Below are 20547 nucleotides of genomic sequence, written 5' to 3'. Positions count from 1 at the left end.
GCCAAAGGTGGCCTCTCTTCAGACCCCCACTATGGCTGCTATAGGAGGACCTTTCTCCAGTGTTTTTCCCCAACCCGAGAAACACAAAGATCTCTATGCACAATAAGGGCTCGAGTGGCAGTGATGTTCAGCTGAAGGATTTACCTTCATCTGGGTTTGGCTCTGCAGGCAGACCCTCCACTGAGACTCACTGGGCAGGACTTCCGGATCCTCCACTAGCTTCTTGGTCTCTGACACAAAACCATCTTGGTCTCCAATCAAGTTTGTCTGAACTTTCCCCAAGGACCCTCTCAAACCTCTGTGACCCTGCTCTTCACCTTAATGCCCTTCTTCTGCTTCTGCCTGATGAAGCTCCATGCCCCCACACCCCAGGGGGAAGGCTTCCTTTCCTTTAATAACCCTGTTTAGAAGGAACAATCTCTCTCTTGAGCCTTTAATTCCTCTGCCTTGACCTGTAATCCATGGTTGACTGCAGTCTCCCTACTAGATTCTAAAACCCTTGAAGACAGGCTTCCTAGCATATTTGACTTTGCATCCACACTGTGCTTCATACAGTGGTTTGCCTAAGACATAGGGCCCATAACCAATGAACTGAGTTTCTGAACCTCTGGCCCTTAGGCGTGGGAGTAATTTGGCAGGATCTGTGCTGGAACCTTCAGCTAGGCCAGAAAGTCTTGAGAGTGGCCCACGACAATGGGTTCTTCCAGGTACACAGCAGCCTGCTGGCAGGAGAGATTAAAGAAAGGTCCATTGACAATGCCCAGGAGTGCCAGGTCTCCTGGCACCCTCTTAGCTATCTCAGCTTGACAGTGTTACCAGAGAAGAAAGGTGCTTTCTGAGAAAGGCAGGCCCCTAGGTGCTTGTGACATTTTGTAATGTGGACAGCACTCTGGGATCCCTGTGACCAGAAGGCCACCTTCGGATCTGGGGGACAGGAATTCACAGATTTCTTCCATTTTAGAGTGAGTTCTTGTGCTTGGAAAGTGGGCATGGCAACACACTCCAGTATTCTTGCCCGGAGAATTCCATGGACAGAGGAGCCCGGTGGGCTACAAGCCATAGGTTGCAAAGAGTGAGACACGACTGAAGCAACTCTGCACACATGCATGCAAGTAAGGCAAATTTCTTTCCTGAAAGTGTGTCCACACAGATTTCCCCTGGCCCTAAAATCTTCACCAAAGAAAGTGAGCCTTTTGTTGATAAGTCACCCAGATGGATTCTCTCAGGTCAATGGATTGCTGGGGAGGGTCACTCAAAGCAGAACAATGGTCCCTCATTTTTTTCTTTTTGGCAGCTCCGTGTGGTACACAGAATCTTAGCTCCCCAGGGATTCAACCTGTGCCCCCTTCCATGGAAGCATGGAGTCTTAACCACTGGACCATCAGGGAAGTCCTGACAGTCGTTCATTTTAAAAAAGGACTTCTTTGGCTGTTTCCACTTAGTAGATTTACTTCCAACACAGCTTCAAGAATTCTGGCCACCAGAGAGGATTCTGTGTTCCATAACGAATGTTCTAAGCTTTACTCTCAAGAAGAGTCTTCAGTACAAAAGTGCATGGGTGTTTATTTTTCCAAAGCCCAGAGTATGTGATTTAGCGAGCTTTCAGGTAGTCATTGGTGGAGGGCACCCCTGGCTGGCTGTCAGCACTTGGAGCCACAGCTGGCATCAAAGGTATAGAAACAGCCTCTCACATTCTGTGCTGGTCAATTTAAGGGGACTCAACGATGAGAAGGTTCTGTATACAGGCCAATTCTTCTGATAGAATATCATATCATCTGAATTTTTGTTCGATCTTCTGAACAAGCACCTTCTGGATGGTTTTCTTTTCTTCATTCTCTTTTCCTGTTTAGTTCACTCCTGCTTTAGCTTCTAGTTCCAGGCAGATCTTCATGACAAGAAGGAATTCCGATCAACTAACCAGAAGCAGAGACCTAAAACTGGCTCCCCCTGGGAAGAGGCCAGGCCTGTCCTCATCCACTCACACCTGAATGGGCACCTGTAGTCAGAGTGTGGGCAGCAGATTAGGGGACACAATCTGCTGACCTGGGCCTTGGCTGGTCTGTCTCGAGTTTTCTCCAGCCCTCCTTCTGCTAAAGAGGCAGGGTGCCTCAGACTCTTCAGTAATCCCATGCCCTCCTTCCCCACCCATGCACTCTCTGCATGTGGGTAGGCCTGCATATCACACAGCACACCCTGTCCATTCATTCTGGCCCAGCTGCCCTGCGTGACTGGTGCTCTCAGATGTTTTCAAGCTCCGTCAGTCTCCTCATCTTGGTATAGAAATTATGCCGAGATGTCCAGAGGTAGAGCCGGGGGAAACTTCCCCTTGGCAACACCTGGCTACTTGGCTGGGCACAGTGGGCATTTGGCAGTCCTGGATGAATCCAGGCTTTCTCAGTTGCCTGGCATGTCAGGCTCCCTGATATCCTTGACCTGCCATGTTGTGATGGGAGAACTGGGAACTCTGAGCTCCCTCTGATTAGGGGCAGGAACCAAAGCCTGAGACCAATTCTGCATTCTGTGATTCTTTTTCTTTTTCCTTTGGCCTTGAGTAGGCTTTATGCTAATCAAATATCACTTCCTTTATGCTTTGCAGCTTTTTCTCAATGGTCCCCTGCTTAGTCTCCTAAGTAAAGGTGATTGCAGCATCTATCAGAACTCACCGGAAAGAACCATTATGGAGATGAAGCCATCAGGTGATGTTATCATAAGCAGGTTTCACTTTAAGTCAATGGGCCACGTTAAACCACAAACCCCTCTTTCAACACTGATAAATTACAAGGTGTTTCTTTGCTTCACAAAATTATTTATTGGTTTCTTTAAAGCAGTGGTTATTATCCTCTCATGAAACGTGAGAGCTACCTATCTCCCTAGAAAACAGTGGCTTGCCTGAAGCTTTTAACAATTTTGATAGTTGTTGGTTCAGAGATCCCAGGAAGGTTGTTCCTGAGTACTCTGGTCAACCATGGAGGCCAGTTAGGAATCTCTATGATCTCTATGTTTGAGAGACATACAACTTGGGTCACTTGGATAGGACTTGATGTCTCTGCTGTCTACACAAAATACTCATGCATTTATGACCACACAAGGCAAAGCACACAAGCACTGACAGAATGGGCTCACCTGTACACCAGCACTTCTTGGACATTGGATGTAATTTGCTTTTCACATATAGCTTTCACACTTTATGTTGTTAAGGAGAAAAATGTATGTACCTCTCCACGCCGCTTAGTTTCCACTTGTGTTTCCGAGACATCAGTAATCCCCCACCCCAAGCTGCCTGGAAAAAGAAGGGCAGACAAAGAAAAGGTAGTGTTTTTTCATTGCCTGGTTTTCTAGAGTTTGGTATCTTTCAAAACAGTAAGCATTGCATGGAGTGAAAGTTAACAGCCTCAACGCCAGATAACTTGGGGATTGGCACTAGACTTCCAAGGGTTAAGTTGGGGGGCTATTCTAAGGTCTCAGGCTCCATCCCACATTTATATGGGTGTAAGAAGCCAAACACTTCCTCAGTCTGCACGAAAAGGAGAAAGACCCTTCCCAATCCATCATCACTGTGCTTAGTCCTAGGGAAGCTCATCATTTCAGAACTAGAAGTACTAATAGCTCCACAGTTTAGACTAAAAATGAATTAAAACCTTTTAAACAACTTTCACATTGCAAGGAAAACTCTTTCTGACAACTCTGAGTGCATATTATTAATATAAAGCCAAAATGACCTAAACCAGTCTACTCAACAACATAAGCCTCTTGCACTGGAATGGAAAGCAACTTATGCTTCCTTCGTTGATAAAGCCTCACAATGGAAAACACATCAGCTGAACCAAGCATGGTGCTTAGTGACGATGTGGCATTGATTCCTGATCTCATTATGGGTCATTAGCAGTTTTCAGAGGGTTGCTGATCATTGAGCCACACTTTGAGTCATGTTGGTCTAAACTTAAATTCCATTAGTTTGTCCTTCTAAAGGTTGACATCTGGTTTCATTTGAAAATGTCTTGATGAGTGCTCTCCATTATTTCTTGGTGTGACTAACTGTGGAGTCAAAACGTCTCATATATGGCCTGTCTAACTAGCTGACCATACATTGGAAATTTGGTATTTCCTAGCAAGTTAAGTCTACTTTCCTCCTCAGTTATACTAGTTTCCGACTTGAGTTGAATTTTTTATCCACTGGATCTCCTAGATAAATGAAACTCCTGTTTACTCTTTTGATCATTCTCATAAGGAAGGAAGCTTTGCATGTATGTGACTGTGTATTTTCATGTGTGAGACTGTGAGTCTGTGTCTTTGCATGTGTGTGACTGTGTGTATGTTTGTGTGTGTGTGTGTGTGTTTCATGTGTGACTGTGTGTGTTCCTCTGTGGACATTATGACCTAATGAACCAAGAGCTAAGTGCTCAGCTCAGGTCCTGGTCCCAGAAATAAGAATACTATCCTGTTGGGGAAGTTAAGGCATAGTCAGCCTCAGACAGCTTCTAGAGCATGTCATGTACTGTGAGTCATGTACTACATTGTCTCTGCCACCTTTAAAAGCTTATCTATCATCATCCTGGGAATAAACTCCTAAAGTTAAAAAAAAAATACAATACATTTCATTCCATGAGCTCCAGGGGCAAAATGTGCAAGAACATTTCCGTGGTGCTCCCTCTCTGATACTTACATCTACGTGCATCCAGATCTTATACTTTTTGCAAATGTCAGCAACCGCTAACAGAGGGTCAAAGGCTCCATACACAGTGGTCCCAGCCGTGGCGCTCACAAGGAAAGGGACAAACCCCTGTGCAAATGAGAAAGCCCCAAAGAATGTAAACCAGCAGTCCAAGGATTCTTTTAAAAAGTTGTGGACATTCTCTTCCTATCTTACACATCTGTCTTTTTTGGAGCCACCAGAAGGGTTTTGACGATACCTTGGAGCCTAGTAGGAACGACGTTTGCCCTCCAGATCTGAGTTCTTCAGGCCATTCCGTTGGCTCTGCCAGTTGCCTTATGAGATCAGACACTCTGGTTCTCAGAAGAGGCTGCACTGGACCCAGGGGTGTGTAAACTTGGTGGTGCCCACAAATCTTTGGTATATTCCAAGGAGAGTTTCTGATCTTTCCCCCACCCCCACCTCCCCACCCACTTACTTTCCTAGTCTTCCTTTTTCATAGCAGGGTCTCTGAACATAACAGAGTGAGCAGACAAAAGGATGAAGGGAAGGAACTCCTACCAGCCCATTATTCCTCGTTGGAAAATCCCTAGATAACTTATTTGGAGTCTCAGAGGATTCACTTGGGAGTAAACAATAAGCCATGATTTTTTCCATCTAAGTTGACTTAGTCTGTCTGGCCATGGCTAAATGAAAACTGATAGAAATAATAGACTGCTGACAAAAAATGGCCAAAGAATGTCACTCAGTCATGTCCGGCTCTTTGCGACCCCGCGGCCTGTAGCTCGCCAGGCCTCTCAGTCCATGGAAATCTTCAGGCAACTGGAGTGAGCAGCCATTCCCTTCTCCAGGGGATCTTCCCAACCCAGGGGTGGAACTCGGGTTTCCTGCATTGCAGGCAGACTCTTTAATGTCTGAGCCACCAGGGAAGCCCAAATGAAAACTGATAGAAATAATGGGCTGTTGCTGAAAGATGGCTGAAGAATGCCTCAAATAGGGTGAACAGAGCTACTCCATAAAGACATGACAGGCCCTGATGTTACAGTCAGTCTTTAGGTGGCAGCAAAGGTTTATGTGGTTACAAGTGGTTCTAGGACCAGAATAAGGGGAAAGGATCCTGCTGCCACTTTGCAGGGAAGAGGCCTAAGCAAACGAATAATGATTTCTGAGATCCTAATAATAAAATGCATGCATCATGCTGTTGAACTGGGAACTGTAGAAGAGATCTACTAACAGCTCCAACCTGCAAATCATGAAGGGATGTAAATGACTTTCTAGAGCTTTGTAGGAATTTTCAGCAGGTCTTCAGAACGTGTCACTTCTAAAAAAAGTACTAAATGGCTTCCTGAAAAATAAGGTGTTTGGAGGGTCAATCATTTCAGTATGTGTCTTGGCAGGAAAACGGTCCCTTTCAAGTAACCACACACAGTAACTCCCATATGCTAAATTAGCTTCTAGGGATTTTCCATTTGTGAAAGCAGTCTTTCCAGTGAATCTGTTTAATGCCAATCCTCACACAGGAAGGCAAGTCCATTGGAAACTGTTACTACGATTGTGTTACTAGAACTGTTAGTATAACTGTGTTACTATAATTGTTAGTACCACTGTATATAGTATTTACTCAGTAACTTAGACTTTTTCAAAGTAAAGCCCAAAAAATTTTAAAAAAATTAAAAAAAAAACAAAAACAAAGTAAAGCCCATCACTCAGAGAAATAAGTAATGACTGAATGAAAAATTCCAGGTACTCTTTACAGATACAACAAAAACACTTTCTCTAGTAGATGGAAACAGAAATACACACCCTCAGCTTGTTATGAGCTGCATAAAACTCCCTTCAAAAACTTACTTTTTGTTTGGCTTCAAGGATCCTTCTTTCAAGGTCAGATGGGATCATTTTCCCCCTGAAAGGAGAAGCAAATATATGTTTGCTTTGAATAATTTACTTTGTTGCCTTTACAAAGAGTTGCAAGGGGGTAAAAGTTCAACCTTAAATGATTGGTAATAAGGACCAGTTGGAATCATTCCTTGGTTGTTTCCAGAAAGAAAGGCATTTCCTCCCTGAGTGACGCTGGACTGTCATTTCTGATGCGCTTAGGAGACGCCCGATCCTACTGTCCACGTGTCTCTCCACTCTGCACAGAGCCTGTTTTATAGGCAATCTCCTTAGTTAGAGCAAACCTGTTCTGGAGTGAGACATTTGGCACTGAAAGCAGATTTAGAAAAAAGATTTGTCTTCCAAATCTTCCAACAAACAGACCTGCAATTGCACACAGAGATGAAATGCCAAGAAGAGAAAATCCACTCTGAAACATCTGAATGAAAACATTACGTCTAAAGCCACCCAGTTACATTCCGAGAGCTAAAATCACAAAGCAGGCCAAGAACTCATGGGCGCAAATCTCAGCCAGACATCGGAGAAACATCCTTTCATCTCCATCCTTTCATCCTTTCCTTCCTAAAGTAGAAACACATAGTGCTTTAGTTATTATAAAACCCCAGTATTGGACTTCTCTGGTGGCCCAGCGGTTAAGAATCCACCTGCCAATGCAGGAACATGAGTTCGATCCCTGGTCCTGGCAGATCCTGATGCCTCGGGGCAACTAAGCCCGTGCGCCACAACTATTGAAGCCCACAAGCCTAGAGCGATGCTCTGCAACAAGAGAAGCCACTGCAATGAGAAGCCCGTGCACTGCAACTAGAGGGTAGCTGCTGCTCTCGCTGCAACTAGAGAAAGCCCTTGTGCAACAACGGAGACCCAGCGCAGCCAAAACAAATAAATTAGTACTTTTTAAAAAACTACTATTATAATAATCAAAGGAGTTGATTTCTACAAGAAGTTAGAGGTGGCTAGATGTGTGATCTTAGTCAAGTCACTTAATTTCTCTGTGCCTATTATGACCATACCTTAGTGATAATATTACTTATGGAGTTATGAGGGCTATATGAGTTAATAGATGAAAAATTATTTTTAAAAGTGCTTGGCATTTAGGAAGTATTCCAGAAAAGAGAGCTTTGATTGTTGAGGTTTTTATAATGCATTATGACATTCCTACCTCAAGACTCTGGAGGGAAAAACCAAGCAAAGGACAAAGTAGCTAACTATACGTTATTGGAGGCGTGAACAATTTTTTGAACCAAAAGAACTCTTCTGAGGTTTCTATACCGTTAAACTTCTCACATTGGGGTCCTTGATCTAGGTTTGTAAAACGCAGCTTGGAAAAATAAGTAATGGGAAGGAGGATGTCACCATAAGCAGCTGGGAATGCTACTGGCATTGAGGGGACAGTAAGTGAGGTTTGGAGATTCATAGTCTTTTGTGGGGATCCTTGTAATTTTAGGTAAATATAGATTTAGATACAGAGCAAGCCATTAGGCTACTTCATTACAGCTTCTAGCGTTGTCTTGCCTAAGCTTTCCTGACTGAAACGTGTTATCTTATTTTAAACTACTTTTCTCACCTTTCTCCATTTTATAAAAGTAATTTGGGCATAATGGGCATTGTATCTTCCACAATTTTCATTTCAAGCTGACAGAAGGTATTACATAATGGTCGGCATAGAAAGCAGAGGTTACTCCCTGTGCTTTAAAAAGCATGGAGAACCACTGAGTTTTGTGAAGCTATTTTCCAAAGAAAGGCAGTTAACACATTATTGACCGGAGACCTATGAATGCCATAGGTGTTAGTTTCTTCAAAAATCCCCTGGTCAATAAAGCATTAAAATGCAATTAATTACCTGGCAACGGCAATAGACACATCACCAGTGATTAATCAGTTGGACTGGAGTGAAACAAAGAGCATTAAATGTATATTTGGTGCTGAGGGTGTGATTCTAATCTGAGCAGCCCACCTCTGGGGACTTTCTGTGGGATGGGCCCCTGAAGGAGGGACAGAAGGAATGGAGGGGCAGTCTTGTGGCAGGGGTGGGTGGGGGGGGCTGGAGAGTTCTGGAAGGCCCTTCACACCCTACATGTCTCCCTACACTTCACAGCTTGGCCTGGGAGCATCCCTGAAAGCTGTGATTTTATTTGCAAAAAGTGGAAACAGAGACACAGACATAGAGATCAAACATATGGATGTCAAAGGGGAAGTGCAGGGGATGAATTGGGAGGTTAGGATCGACATATATACACTACTGATATCACATATAACACAGATAACTAGTGAGAACCTACTGTGCAGCACAGGGAACTCTGTTCAATGCTCTGTGGTGACCTAAATGGGAAGGAAATCCCCCAAAGACAGGATATATGTGTATGTATAGCTGGTTCACTCTGCTGTATAGTGGAAACTAACGCAACATTATAAAGCAATTATACGCCAATAAAGAAAAGGAAAAGAAAGTTGTGATTTTTCGGCCTCTCTTAGACCTGGCTATGCCAAAACACGTTGAGCCACCATGATAAAAACAAAAGGTTCAGAGGAAATTCAGGTCTTATATTTACCTTTGAAACTAAGTTTTAAGTACTTTAAAATTGCAAAGGTGCTTTTGTTGATAAACATAAAATTGAGAGATTTTCAGAAATTGTTTGCAAGTCTCAAATGGTATCTAGTCTACCATGACTAACCTCCTCTGCCTTGGAGAGTTCTGGGGAGACTGACTTGACAATTGCTGTTTGCTCACTAATGACATCTAGATATTTTGTTAACCCTTGGCAGTAAGACCACACAGAGAAGTCACAGATAGGGGACATCAGAATTGGGAGGGGCCCAAGACCTCTTTCTTGTTTTCTCAATGATTGTCTCATTTCTCAAATGAGGAAACAGGATAAGACAGTTGCCTGCGTGACCGCCTAGGATCAGGTAAAGCCTGGCTGAAATGAGAAAGTAAATGCCAAGCTTCCAGAACAAACTCAAAGGGCCAAACATATAGGAAACCTCTATGCAAATGTTGTTGTCTTTGAAGAAGATAAGATAAATCCTTTGTGATGACATTTAGCTTTCAAGAATCAGAGCTGCCATTCACACCTGCTGGGAAAGCAGTAATGAACGTATGAATGCAGGCGTGATAAGTCATGTCCGACTCTTTGCGACCCCATGGACTGTAGCCCACCAGGCTCCTCTGTCCATGGGATTTTCCAGGCAAGAATACTGGAGTGGGTTGCCATGCCCTCCTCCAGGGGATCTTCCCGACCCAGGGATAGAACGCACGTCTCTTATGTCTCCTGCGTTGGCAGGTGGATCCTTTACCACTAGCAGCACATGGGAAGCCCAGTGAACACACACGCTGTCCCATTTCCACATGAAGGCAGGGAGAAGGGACAGCCTTGTCAAGTCATCAAGTCCAAGTGTTTGCTTCTCACAGAGTGGAAAGCTCTGGGTTTGTCCTTAACAGAGAGGTTCCAGACTTCTCCAGGCATCCAGCCTTCAAGTCTGTATTTGCCTTGCCCACTTAGAAACCCAGAGCCTGGCACACTGCAGGTGGCAGATGGACATTTGTCGGAGGTATGTGACTAGAAGGCTAACGTTTCACCCCAGGATAATATTAATATACTCACTTTATCTTGGTGACTGATCAGAAAGCTAGTATGGGAGACTCTGTAGACAAAACTTTTCACCTTTTCAGTGATCTTAGAATTGGATAACTTTGTAAAATTTCGCATGCATAAAAATCATGATATATGTTTTCAAAATGCATATTCTTTGGCCCTGATCTTAGGGATTTTGATTCAGAAGGTCAGTGATAGGGCCCTGGAATTAATTTATTCTACAAATATTTGCTGAAGACTCACTATGTGCCAAACGCTATTACGGGTGCTGGGGTACCGGGGTAAACAGGCCAGTTTCTACTGTCCACGGCTTACATCCTAACAGAGGAGACAAACAATAACAAGCAAACAAACATGCATAGCAATCCGCATTTCTAACAAGGAGATTGTGGCACAGGCAGACCTAGGTCCACATGTTGAGAAATGTTGCTTTAGAAATGGAAGTTTTACCCTGGCAGGTATTTCCATGACTGTGTAACATACTAGCCAGGCACTTTTCACAGGACCCAGGGTTTTGAGCCATCACAGACATAGGGAAGCTAGCAGAAGGAAGTCCGGCCATGACTTTGTGCATCCCCATCTGCCCACGTGCTGTGAGGAGGAAGAGAGCCTCCAAACTCCCCAACAGGCTCCTCCAAGGATTAGAAGCTCTCTGGCAGCCCTAGCTTTTCCAGACAAGCATCTTTTCATGCAGGGAAGCTTTAGACGGCAGCTATTGCATCCTGCATGTCTGGTTTAGAAGTATTTCCATAGCAAAATGTATATATTTTATCTTTAGATATGCGGCAGCCTGTAAGCACCCAGTGAAACAGTGGTTGATGCTCCGTGGTGCTATTCTCTATTAGGTGCCAGTGTTTAAGAAAAAACTGCCATTAAAAGGGAGGACTGTTGAACCAGACTGCTGCTTTGGATGAGGCAGTTTTACATAGAGATTCTTGATTTTGATAGTCTTTTAAAAATGTATGTGATGGAGACTTCCCTAGCCATGTAGTGGCTAAGACTCTGAGCTTCCACTGCAGGCCGTACAGGTTTGCCCCCTGGTTGGGTAACTAAGATTCTACATACCACGCAGAGTGGCCAAATAAAAAACAAAATTTCTAAATTTAAAAAGCAAAATGTGTCAGAATGGGTTAAAAAAAACCTAAGCATGAAAAATAAATATTAAAGAATTCATATGATGCTCTCATCATGTATACAGAAGTCAAAACCTTATGTTGTACATATGACATTTTGATAACTATGATAAACCAATGCTGTCTCAATAAATTAAAAATTTTTTTAATCCATATGATGCTCTTGGGTCAGAAAACTTGATGAAGTTGCCTGAGCAAAATCCCACACTGCCAGCTAGAGCCACCAGGAGGAAGAATCTTCTCTTTGTGGAAAGAAGCAAATGACACAGATTTGCTATACAGATTCACGGTCATCTTCCCACGGCTGTAAAGGGGCAAACTGTCTTACCCAAAGGAGCACATTACTGGGGAGTGTGGCACTCTGGGCAGGTCACAAATGGGGTGCTTGAGTCTTTGGGGACTCTGCTCATTAACACTGGTAAACTATAATAATTCTACCAGCCTAAGAGCTGAGAGCTTGGCTCTGTTCACAGAGATTTATGTGCAAAGAAGAAAGCATGTGTGATCCTTCCCATTAGAAATTGCCTAATGTTACAACCATTGTTAATAGCAATGGCCCCCAGCAGTGACGAGGAACTACCAGTTTTAGAAGCAGTCACTGCACTGTGCCTTACTCCTGATCTCTGCCCCCCAGGTCAACTCTACAAGAGACTTATGACTGTGTTACAAGGGGGCTGGAAGGTTGACAACTCTTCTGGTCCAAGGCCAACAGGGTATCATGTATATTGGTCAGACATATTTCTTGTGAAGTTTAATAGCAATTTACTAATAATTTAGGTAAATTAAAGGGAACCCTGAAGGGAGGAGCAAGAAATGGAGAAATCAAAGAAAGTGGAAGAGAATGCTGGAAAGAATTAACTTCTAAAAGTACCTGAAAGTCCATACTGATAACACATATTAGAGACAGAAAGATAGACAGAGATAGAGCAAGAGAGATGGAAAAAGAGAGAAAAAAGGAAATTCTTCCTTCCTTTAGCATCATCAATGGATGCTAAACTAGTGAATGTATGTTTTAGGAGGGACATAGTATTTATATATAGTCTCAAAGCATCCCCTACCAATATTATTAACTGCAAAGTAGAGAACAGTCATTTTACAGTGGAGAGACCTTCCTGGAATTCCTGCCCAAAATGCATTGCCTGAATCTAAGGAAATGTCAAATAAACCCAATTAAGAAATATTCTGCAAAATAAATGATCTACACTCATCAAAATATCAATGTCATGATAAACAATGGAAGGATGAGGACAAGTTCCAGATTAAAGGGGACTAAAAAGGTGAAAACTAAGTGTCACCTGTGAACCTGGACAGGGAAAAAAAAAATAGCTCTAAGGGGACAACAGAGGATGAGATGGTTGGATGGCATCTCAGACTCGATGGACATGAGTTTGCACAAACTCTGGGAGACGGTGAAGGACGGCAATGCCTGGCATGCTGCAGTCCAAGGGGTGGCAAACAGTGGACATAACTGAGTGACTGAACTGAACTGAAAGGATAAGATTGGGACAACTGATGCAATCTGAATAGGGTGGATAGATGAAAGATTAGTCTGTGTCAATGTCAAGTTTCCTGATTTTGGTAACTGGACTATGATTAGGTAAATTAATATCTTTGTTATTTAAAAAAATACACATTGAACTAGACTTTCCTGGTGGTCCAGTTGTTAAAACTCTGCTTCCACAGAAGGAGTCATGGGTTTGATCCCTGGTCAGGGAAGTAAGATCCCACATGCTGCATGCCGTGGCCAACAAACAAACAAAAATACACACTGACAAATTAATGGGTAAAGGGGAATGATGTCTGCAAGAAATTCTCAAGTGATTCAGAAAAAATTATGTCTATAATATCCATATATTAATGTATGTAATATTGTAACGATTTCCTGGTGACTCAGTGGTAAAGAATCTGCCTGCCAATGCAGGAGACATGGGTCTTATCCCTAGGTCGGGAAGATCCCCTGGAAAAGGAAATGGCAACCCACTCCGTATTCTTGCCTGGGAAATCCCACTGGAGTGAGGAGCCTGGCAGGAGACAGTCCATGGGGTGGCAAAGCGTAGGATATGCTTTAGCGACTAAACAACAATACTGTAATATTCATTATGTTCAACATGTAATATTAATGTTAAATTCCATCCACAGAAAGAAAGAGAATGGTAAAGCAAGCATATCAGAATGCTAATGACTGGTGACTTTGGGTGTAGAGTGTGTGAGAGTTCTTGTTACTATCGTTGCAGTTTTTCTTTGGTCGAAATTATTCACAAAATTACAAAGTTAAAAAAAAGGCTGGATGAGCAAATGTCTAGGAACCTTTCTAATGCTGAGGGTATCTGAACTGAAATCAGCTAGCAGCTGGCCCCCTCCCGTCCTCGCCAGCCCTCCTGCCTAAACCTCTTCCTGCCCTTCCTTCACCACTCCTGCTCTCTCCTCCCTGTCTCCTTCCTGTTTTATAATGTAAGATGATTTCAGATTGCTTGTGAGCTCATCAGAGGCAGTTCCTACATAATTTCAGCCAAAAGAATAAGGAACTCACAAAGGAAATTAAACCTCGGCTATTTTTTCCATTTTTTCCCATATAATTCACACTCCATCTCTAGCAGACTCTTCCCTGTGCAGTTAAATATGTCTTAAGCCCCCTTGGGCTTCCCAGGTAGCTCAAACAGTAAAGAATCTGCCCGCAATGTGAGAGATCTGGGTTCAATCCCTGGGTCGAGAAGATCCCCTGGAGAAGGGAATGGCAAACCACTCCAATATTTTTGCCTGGAGAATCCCATGGACAGAGGAGCCTGGCGGGCTACAGTCCATGGGGTTGCAAAGAGTCAGACACAACTGAGCGACTTCCATTTCTGTCACACTTTCTTTTCTTTAAGCCCCCTTCCTCAAAACAACCCAACCCAAACCATGCTGGACTCCGGCCAGCTTCCACCCTGCTTCCTCCCCTTCATGGCTCAACCTCTGGAAACATCTGGCTTTTTTTCTCCATTTCCTCCTCTCCGCTCACCCTTGAACCCACTGCAAACTGCCTTCTAGTCTCAACCCTCTATTGAAACTGCTCCTGCCAAACTCATCAGCCACCTTCTTATAAGGAAAGCTGAGAGGCTGCTGTTGACCCTCATTTCATCTACTGATGGCATTTGATGCTGCACCCACTTCACAGGCTTCCCTGGTGGCTCAAACGGTAATCTGCCTGCAATACAGGAGACCTAGGTTCAGTCCTTGGGTCGGGAAGATCCCCTGGAGAAGGAAATGACAACCCACTCCAGTATTCTTGCCTGGAGAATTTCATAGACAGCGGAGCCTAGTGGGCTACAGTCCACGGGGTCACAACGAGTCAGACAGGACTGAGAAACTAATCCTTTCAGCTTTCAACCACTTCTAGAATCACTCTCACAGCCCTGGGTCCTGATTCTCCTCCAACAACTCTGGCTGGCCCTCCTCAGTCTGCACGGCAGCTGCTCTCGCTCTGCCTGTCCCTGACACGTGGGTTCCCCCTGACTCTTGCCCAGGCCCACTCTGCACGGCTCCCATCACACATCTTCTGACCTCCAGGCTGATACTTCCGTTGGCTACCCTGACACCCTCACTTGGACATCTCATAAGCTCTACAAACTCAGCATCTCCACTTCGGGGGAGGGGGGGGTGGTTCCTGGCTTAGAGAATAGCACCACATGGACTTAGCCAGGAAGCCTGGTGTTTCCTCTCCTCTCACCTGTCAACTTGCACACATCCTCCCCCGGGTCAGTCAGTAATTCCTGTCAATTCCAGCACTTCATCTCCACTGCTCCTCCCCAGGTCAGCCCACCCTCCTTCTGCCTACAGACCCTCTCCCTACTTGGGTCATATACATCCAGGGAACTAGGATTATGCTTTATGATTTTCTAGAACCTAGTGACATGGTAAGTGATCATAAATATCTCTCTAATAAATTCATATGAATAAATAAATGGTGAATTGAGTGGCTTCCTTTTAATTTAGTAGAATTTCTTATTCAATCCTTTTAAGACTAAATTTATTTTCTTACATTTTAACCTCACCTTTATCCAGAGTACCTACGAAGTTTGGGTACCAGATTAAGACAGGAAGTTTTCCTAAGAGAGCTCTTTGGCTCAGGCTCTGAGCTGATGAGTTGCTGGAGGCATTATTTACCTTCTGCTCCCTAAACTGTCCCCCTCCTGTAATCACTCCATCAAGTTCGCACAATCTGTGGTGCCTGGAGGAGTGACACCTCCATAAATCAGTTCTCAACCTGTTGGCTGCTGCTTAAGTGCCCAGATGATAAATGTCCTTCTGCACCTTCTCGGTGCAGAAAATTCTGGTTGATTCAGCAAAGGTGTGGATTCAGTCAAAGGCCGTGAATGCCTCTGCGTCACTGAAGAACCACGTCCTAGGACTCCAAGCAAGAGGGAAAAAGAAACAGCGAAGACCAGCAGCTGGCAAGGAGGCAGGTCTGTGCCCTACAGGTCATCACCTGTTTTCAGACTTTTAAGGCGTATGTATACAAACTGCAAACTGGTAACCAACAAGGGTTGCAGATTCATGCTCACCTTTCATCACATTTAATCAGAATCACACTGTCTGTTCCAATGCCCAAGGCTGCAGCTCCCTTCTTGAGAGAAAAATGGCTCTGTAAAAGAAACCACATTTGTAATTAGTTGCAAATAAAGTCAAGATCCTTTTCCTTGGCTGTTTTTCTTTTTTCCTTTTATTTCTGACATGTCCCTCCAAAGCCTGAATTGCTGAGAAAAGATGGAATCCTTCATTTAACCTTTAATTTTCAATTGTGGTCAAAGGCACATAACATGAAATTTATCATCTTAACTATTTTAAGTCTCTAGGCCAATGGCATTAAATATATTCACACTGTTGAGCAACCATCACCACCATCTATCTCCTGAGCTCTTTATCATCTTGCAAAGACTGACACTCTGTATCCATTAAACAGCAGCTCCCCATTTTTTGACGACTCCTAGCAAAAAGACTATCAGGTATCACCACAGTGATAATGTATTCCTCATTCAAGAATTTGTGGAAGCATCCCTGGTGGCTGGCTCAGGTGGTAAAGAATCCACCTGCAATGCAGGGAACCCGAGTTCATCCCTGGGTCAGGAAGATCCCCTGGAGAAGGGCATGGCAACCCACTCCAGTATTCTTGCCTAAGAAATCCCATGGACAGAGGAACCTGGCAGGATACAACCCATAGCGTCACAAAGAGCTGGATACAATTGAGTGACTTTAACACTTCTACTTTTCACTTTTTCTGGTTAAACAAGCTGAATTAAATCTCCCTAGTACAGGACTTGTCAGAGCCTTTAATAGGAAAACACATGCAGCAGATATCCCAGGTAGATCTGTTTTGCTATGTTTCTTGCATTTATTTGTCAATGGAACCCCCTTAGCGAGAAGCACTCGACTTGCCCTGAACATGCACAGCGCAGGAGAACAGAGGCTCCTTCATGCTGGAGGGTCCACCCTTCTCGCCAGCAGTGGTTCCCAAACCGCGGGATACATCACAGTCTCCTGAAGGGTTTGCTCCTACCATTCTACTTTCTATCTTGATGAATTTGACTACTCTAATACCTCATGTCAGCGGAACCATCAGGTAATTTGTGTGTGTGTGTGACTGGCTTATTTCATTAGCATAATAGCCTCAAGGTTCATCCATGTTGTAGCATGTGTCAAAATTTCTTTCCTTTTTAATGTCAGATCACATTCATTTTGGACTTCCAAGGTGGCACAGTGGGAAAGAATCTGCCTGCAATGCAAGAAGAGCAAGAGATGCAGGTTTGATCCCTGAGTTGGGAAGATCTCCTAGGGTAGGAAATGACAACCCACTCCAATACTCTTGCATGGAAAGTCCCATGGACAGAGGAACCTAATGGGCTACAGTCCATGGGGCTACGAAGAGTCAGACACGACTGAGCAACTGAGAGCACGTTGCATATTTATCTTATGTACACACAATACTTTAGTTTTTCATTCATCTGTCAATAAACACTTGGGTTGCTTCCAGCCTTTGGCCTTGTGCATAAGGCTGCTATGAACATGGGTGGACAATCATCTCCTTGAGTTTTGCTGTTAACTCTTTTGGGTATATAGGCAGAAGTGGAAATGCTGGATCGTTAAGGTAATTTTGCTTCTGAGGAACTGCCACATTGTTTCCTTAGCAGCTGCATTTCCTTTCTCACTGGCAGTGCACAACAGTTCCAGAGTCTCCACACCCTTGGCAATGGTTGTTGTTTTCTGCTTTCTGGTAACAGTCATTCTGATAGGTGTGCGGTGATACTTCATTATGGTTTTGCTTTTTATAGACCTAATCATTAGTGATGTCAAAGATCATTTCATGGATTTACTGGCCATTGGTACATTTCTTTGGAGAAATGTCTCTACAAGTTCTTTGCCCATTTTTGAAGGGAGTTGTTTGGATTTTGTTGCTGTTGAATTCACTTGGGCTTTTGCATGAAGATAACAAGATCCTGGAAATTATTTAAAAAAAAAAAAACAAAAACAACCTGCTAGGTGTCTTAGTGGTAAAGAATCCACCTGCCAAGCCAGAGACACGGGTTCAATCCCGAGGTTAGGAAGATCCTCTAGGAATGAAATGGCAACCCATTCTAGTATTCTTGCCTGAAAAATCCCATGGACAGAGGAGCCTGGAGGGCTATAGTCCGTGGAGTTGCAAAAGAACTGGACACAACTGAATGAGTAAACAACACACAGTAATCCATGCCAATCTCACACACAAGGCATCAGAACACAGCCACAGCCTCCAGCAGCTGTGTATCGTATGGCTCCCAGACTTACATTTTGCTACTCAAATTACATTCACGTTTTTTCAAGTCCAGTGAAATTATGTGCCCTCAAGGAAGAGAAGTTGGCCTGAAACCCAGCACTCTTTCATCCCAATCTCATTGGAGGGTCTATTTGTGGTGAAGATGACCATCCAGCCCAGGGTGTGATCAGGATGCAGGCATCAGTCACTGGCTTGGGCAAACAGTGCAAGTGGAAAGGCCACCCTGATGAGCAGAATCTTTGTGATTTTGATTATGGATTCTGGCTAAGAATCTGAATCATTTCAATGGCTGTAATCACTGTGCATTCTGAAGAGCAGAGAGGATCCAACCTTGCCCAGCTGTACTGCATCTGCGAGCAGCCTCCTACTATTAAATACAGGTCATTAAGCTGTCCAAAAGGAGAGCTGCTTCCTCAATTTACATCCACAAAGGGTGGCTGCCTTGAATTTTAAATGATGGCTCCAGAGTGTGTTCTCCTCCAATGTACACTTTGGACTTCTCCGAATTCTCAAATGTGCAGCCTAGGAACTGGTAACACGCATACTTCTAGGGGGTGTGGCTAATAAGCAAGAAGAAATCACATTTGTAACAGCAGCAAATACTATAAACCAATAAATGAGGTGTTGAATAGGGGAGTTTTAAAAAGCCCAGTGCCGTTAAGCGTAGTGATGGGAAGGAGTCCTTAGTTAATTTTACAACCTCAGGAAAACAACGTGGACAACCATTACCAAGATACCTGGGAACTAAGAAAGTTTCATTGTGTTTGGAAAGAAGCATGGCTTCCCCACCAAAAAAAAAAGTTCTCTCTTATGTAGTTACTGGATCCCTGGGTGACCCCCAAAGGAAGACACCCGGGGAAAACGGCACTAAGTCTGTTCCTACCGGGGAGGCACAGAATGGAGGTGCCAGCTGCCCTGCTGAGCAAGCACACACACCCCCAACTAGGCCCCTCAGTGAATGAGCCTGTAAGCACTATTAAAACCCAACACAAACAGAGACTTGAAAATTCCCTGAGCAGACAAAACCAGGGTAGTCAGACAAACAAAGCTCAATTTATCTGATTTTCCAAGACAAATGAGGCTCACTTGACGGGTCGCTTTTCAAGGATGCCTCTGAAAATCATGAGACTTAAATCATTCTCCCCATTTATAGGGGCTTCCCTAGTAGCTCAGCTGGTAAAGAATCTGCCTGGAATGCAGGAGACCCCAGCTCGACTCCTGGGTCAGGAAGATCCACTGGAGAAGGGAACGGCTACCCACTCCACTATTCTTTGGGCGTCCCTGGTGGCTCAGACGGTGAAGAATCCACAGGCAATGTGAGACACCTGGGTTGGGAAGATCCCCTGGAGAAGAGAAAGCCTGCCCACTCCAGTATTCTGGCCTGGAGAATTCCATGGATGGAGGAGGGAATGGCTACCCAATCTAGTATTCTGGCCTGGAGAATTCAATAGACGGAGGAGCCTGGCAGGCTACAGTCCATGAGGTCGCAAAGAGTTGGACATGAGTGAGTGATTTTCACTTTTCACTTTCCTCCATTTATAGGTGGGAACCATGAACCAATTCCCTTTCACTTCAGAAAATTTTAATATTGTAACCAACCGCTGTGAGGAATCAACCGTCAGTGCCTCCACATTATATAAGCTGCTCTGTAACAACAATCTCTGAGCCTCGTTGCTCGTGGTTTGCAAGGTGTCTTATTGATGTGTGTACAATAAACTTTTGGGCTTCCCAAGTGACTCACTGGTAAAGAATTGCTTGCCAATGCAGAAGAGGTGGGTTCTATCCCTGGGTTGGGAAGATCCTCTGGAGAAGGAAAGGGCAATCCACTCCAGCATTCTTGCCTGGGAAATCCCATGGACTAGGAAGCCTGGTGGACTACAATCCATGGGGTCACAAAGAGTCCGACATGACTTAGTAGTAGCACCATAAACGTCTACTATCAGTAATTCACTGGTTTCTGGGTTTTTCTTCCTCTCCTGAACTTTGACAGCACTAAACAGCTAAATGGCACACTGAGGATAAATAAGAGATCTGATGCACTGGTCAATGAGAGGAAGTAGCCTTGTCTGGTCTTTAATGAGGAAGAATGGGGATTCTCAAGTGAGGGGCAGTTACTGAGGATAATTGATCACTGTACCGAATGCCAGACATTTAAAGGAAAAACACACACCCAAATAGGAAGCTTCAAGAGGGGGAACAAAGGCATGAAAAAGAAAGTTAGGAACCAAACACTAAGTCCACTTACATTTTCAAGAGAGGGAACAGGGAAATAGCTAAATGCTATCTACAAATAGGGGACTTTCCTGGTGACTCAGGGGTAAAGAATCCACCTGCCAATGCAGGAGACACACATCTTCTGGGTTGGGAAGATGCCAGGAGAAGGAAAAATGGCAACCTACTCCAGGATTCTTGCCTGGGAAATCCCATGGATAGAGGAGCCTGGTGGGCTACGGCCCATGGGGTTGCAAAAGAGACATGACTTCGCAC

At 44.1% G+C, this 20547-nt stretch overlaps 1 protein-coding gene across 1 annotated transcript in view; it reads right to left on the bottom strand.

Moving 5' to 3' along the window:
• Window positions 1-20547, bottom strand: part of GAD2 (glutamate decarboxylase 2) — a 65742-nt gene that overhangs the window by 23112 nt on the left and 22083 nt on the right. Inside the window, exons 8-11 of the mRNA XM_018057112.1 lie at window positions 15815-15894; window positions 6500-6554; window positions 4664-4780; window positions 3216-3280 (exon numbers count right to left, since the gene is read on the bottom strand). Coding sequence (XP_017912601.1) covers window positions 3216-3280; window positions 4664-4780; window positions 6500-6554; window positions 15815-15894 — 317 coding nt within the window. The remainder of the gene's footprint in view (window positions 1-3215; window positions 3281-4663; window positions 4781-6499; window positions 6555-15814; window positions 15895-20547) is intronic.

The sequence above is a fragment of the Capra hircus genome, chromosome 13 (genome assembly GCF_001704415.2).
Source record: "Capra hircus breed San Clemente chromosome 13, ASM170441v1, whole genome shotgun sequence".
NCBI classification, from domain to species: domain Eukaryota; kingdom Metazoa; phylum Chordata; class Mammalia; order Artiodactyla; family Bovidae; genus Capra; species Capra hircus.
This window is presented reverse-complemented; position numbering and strand designations above follow the sequence as displayed.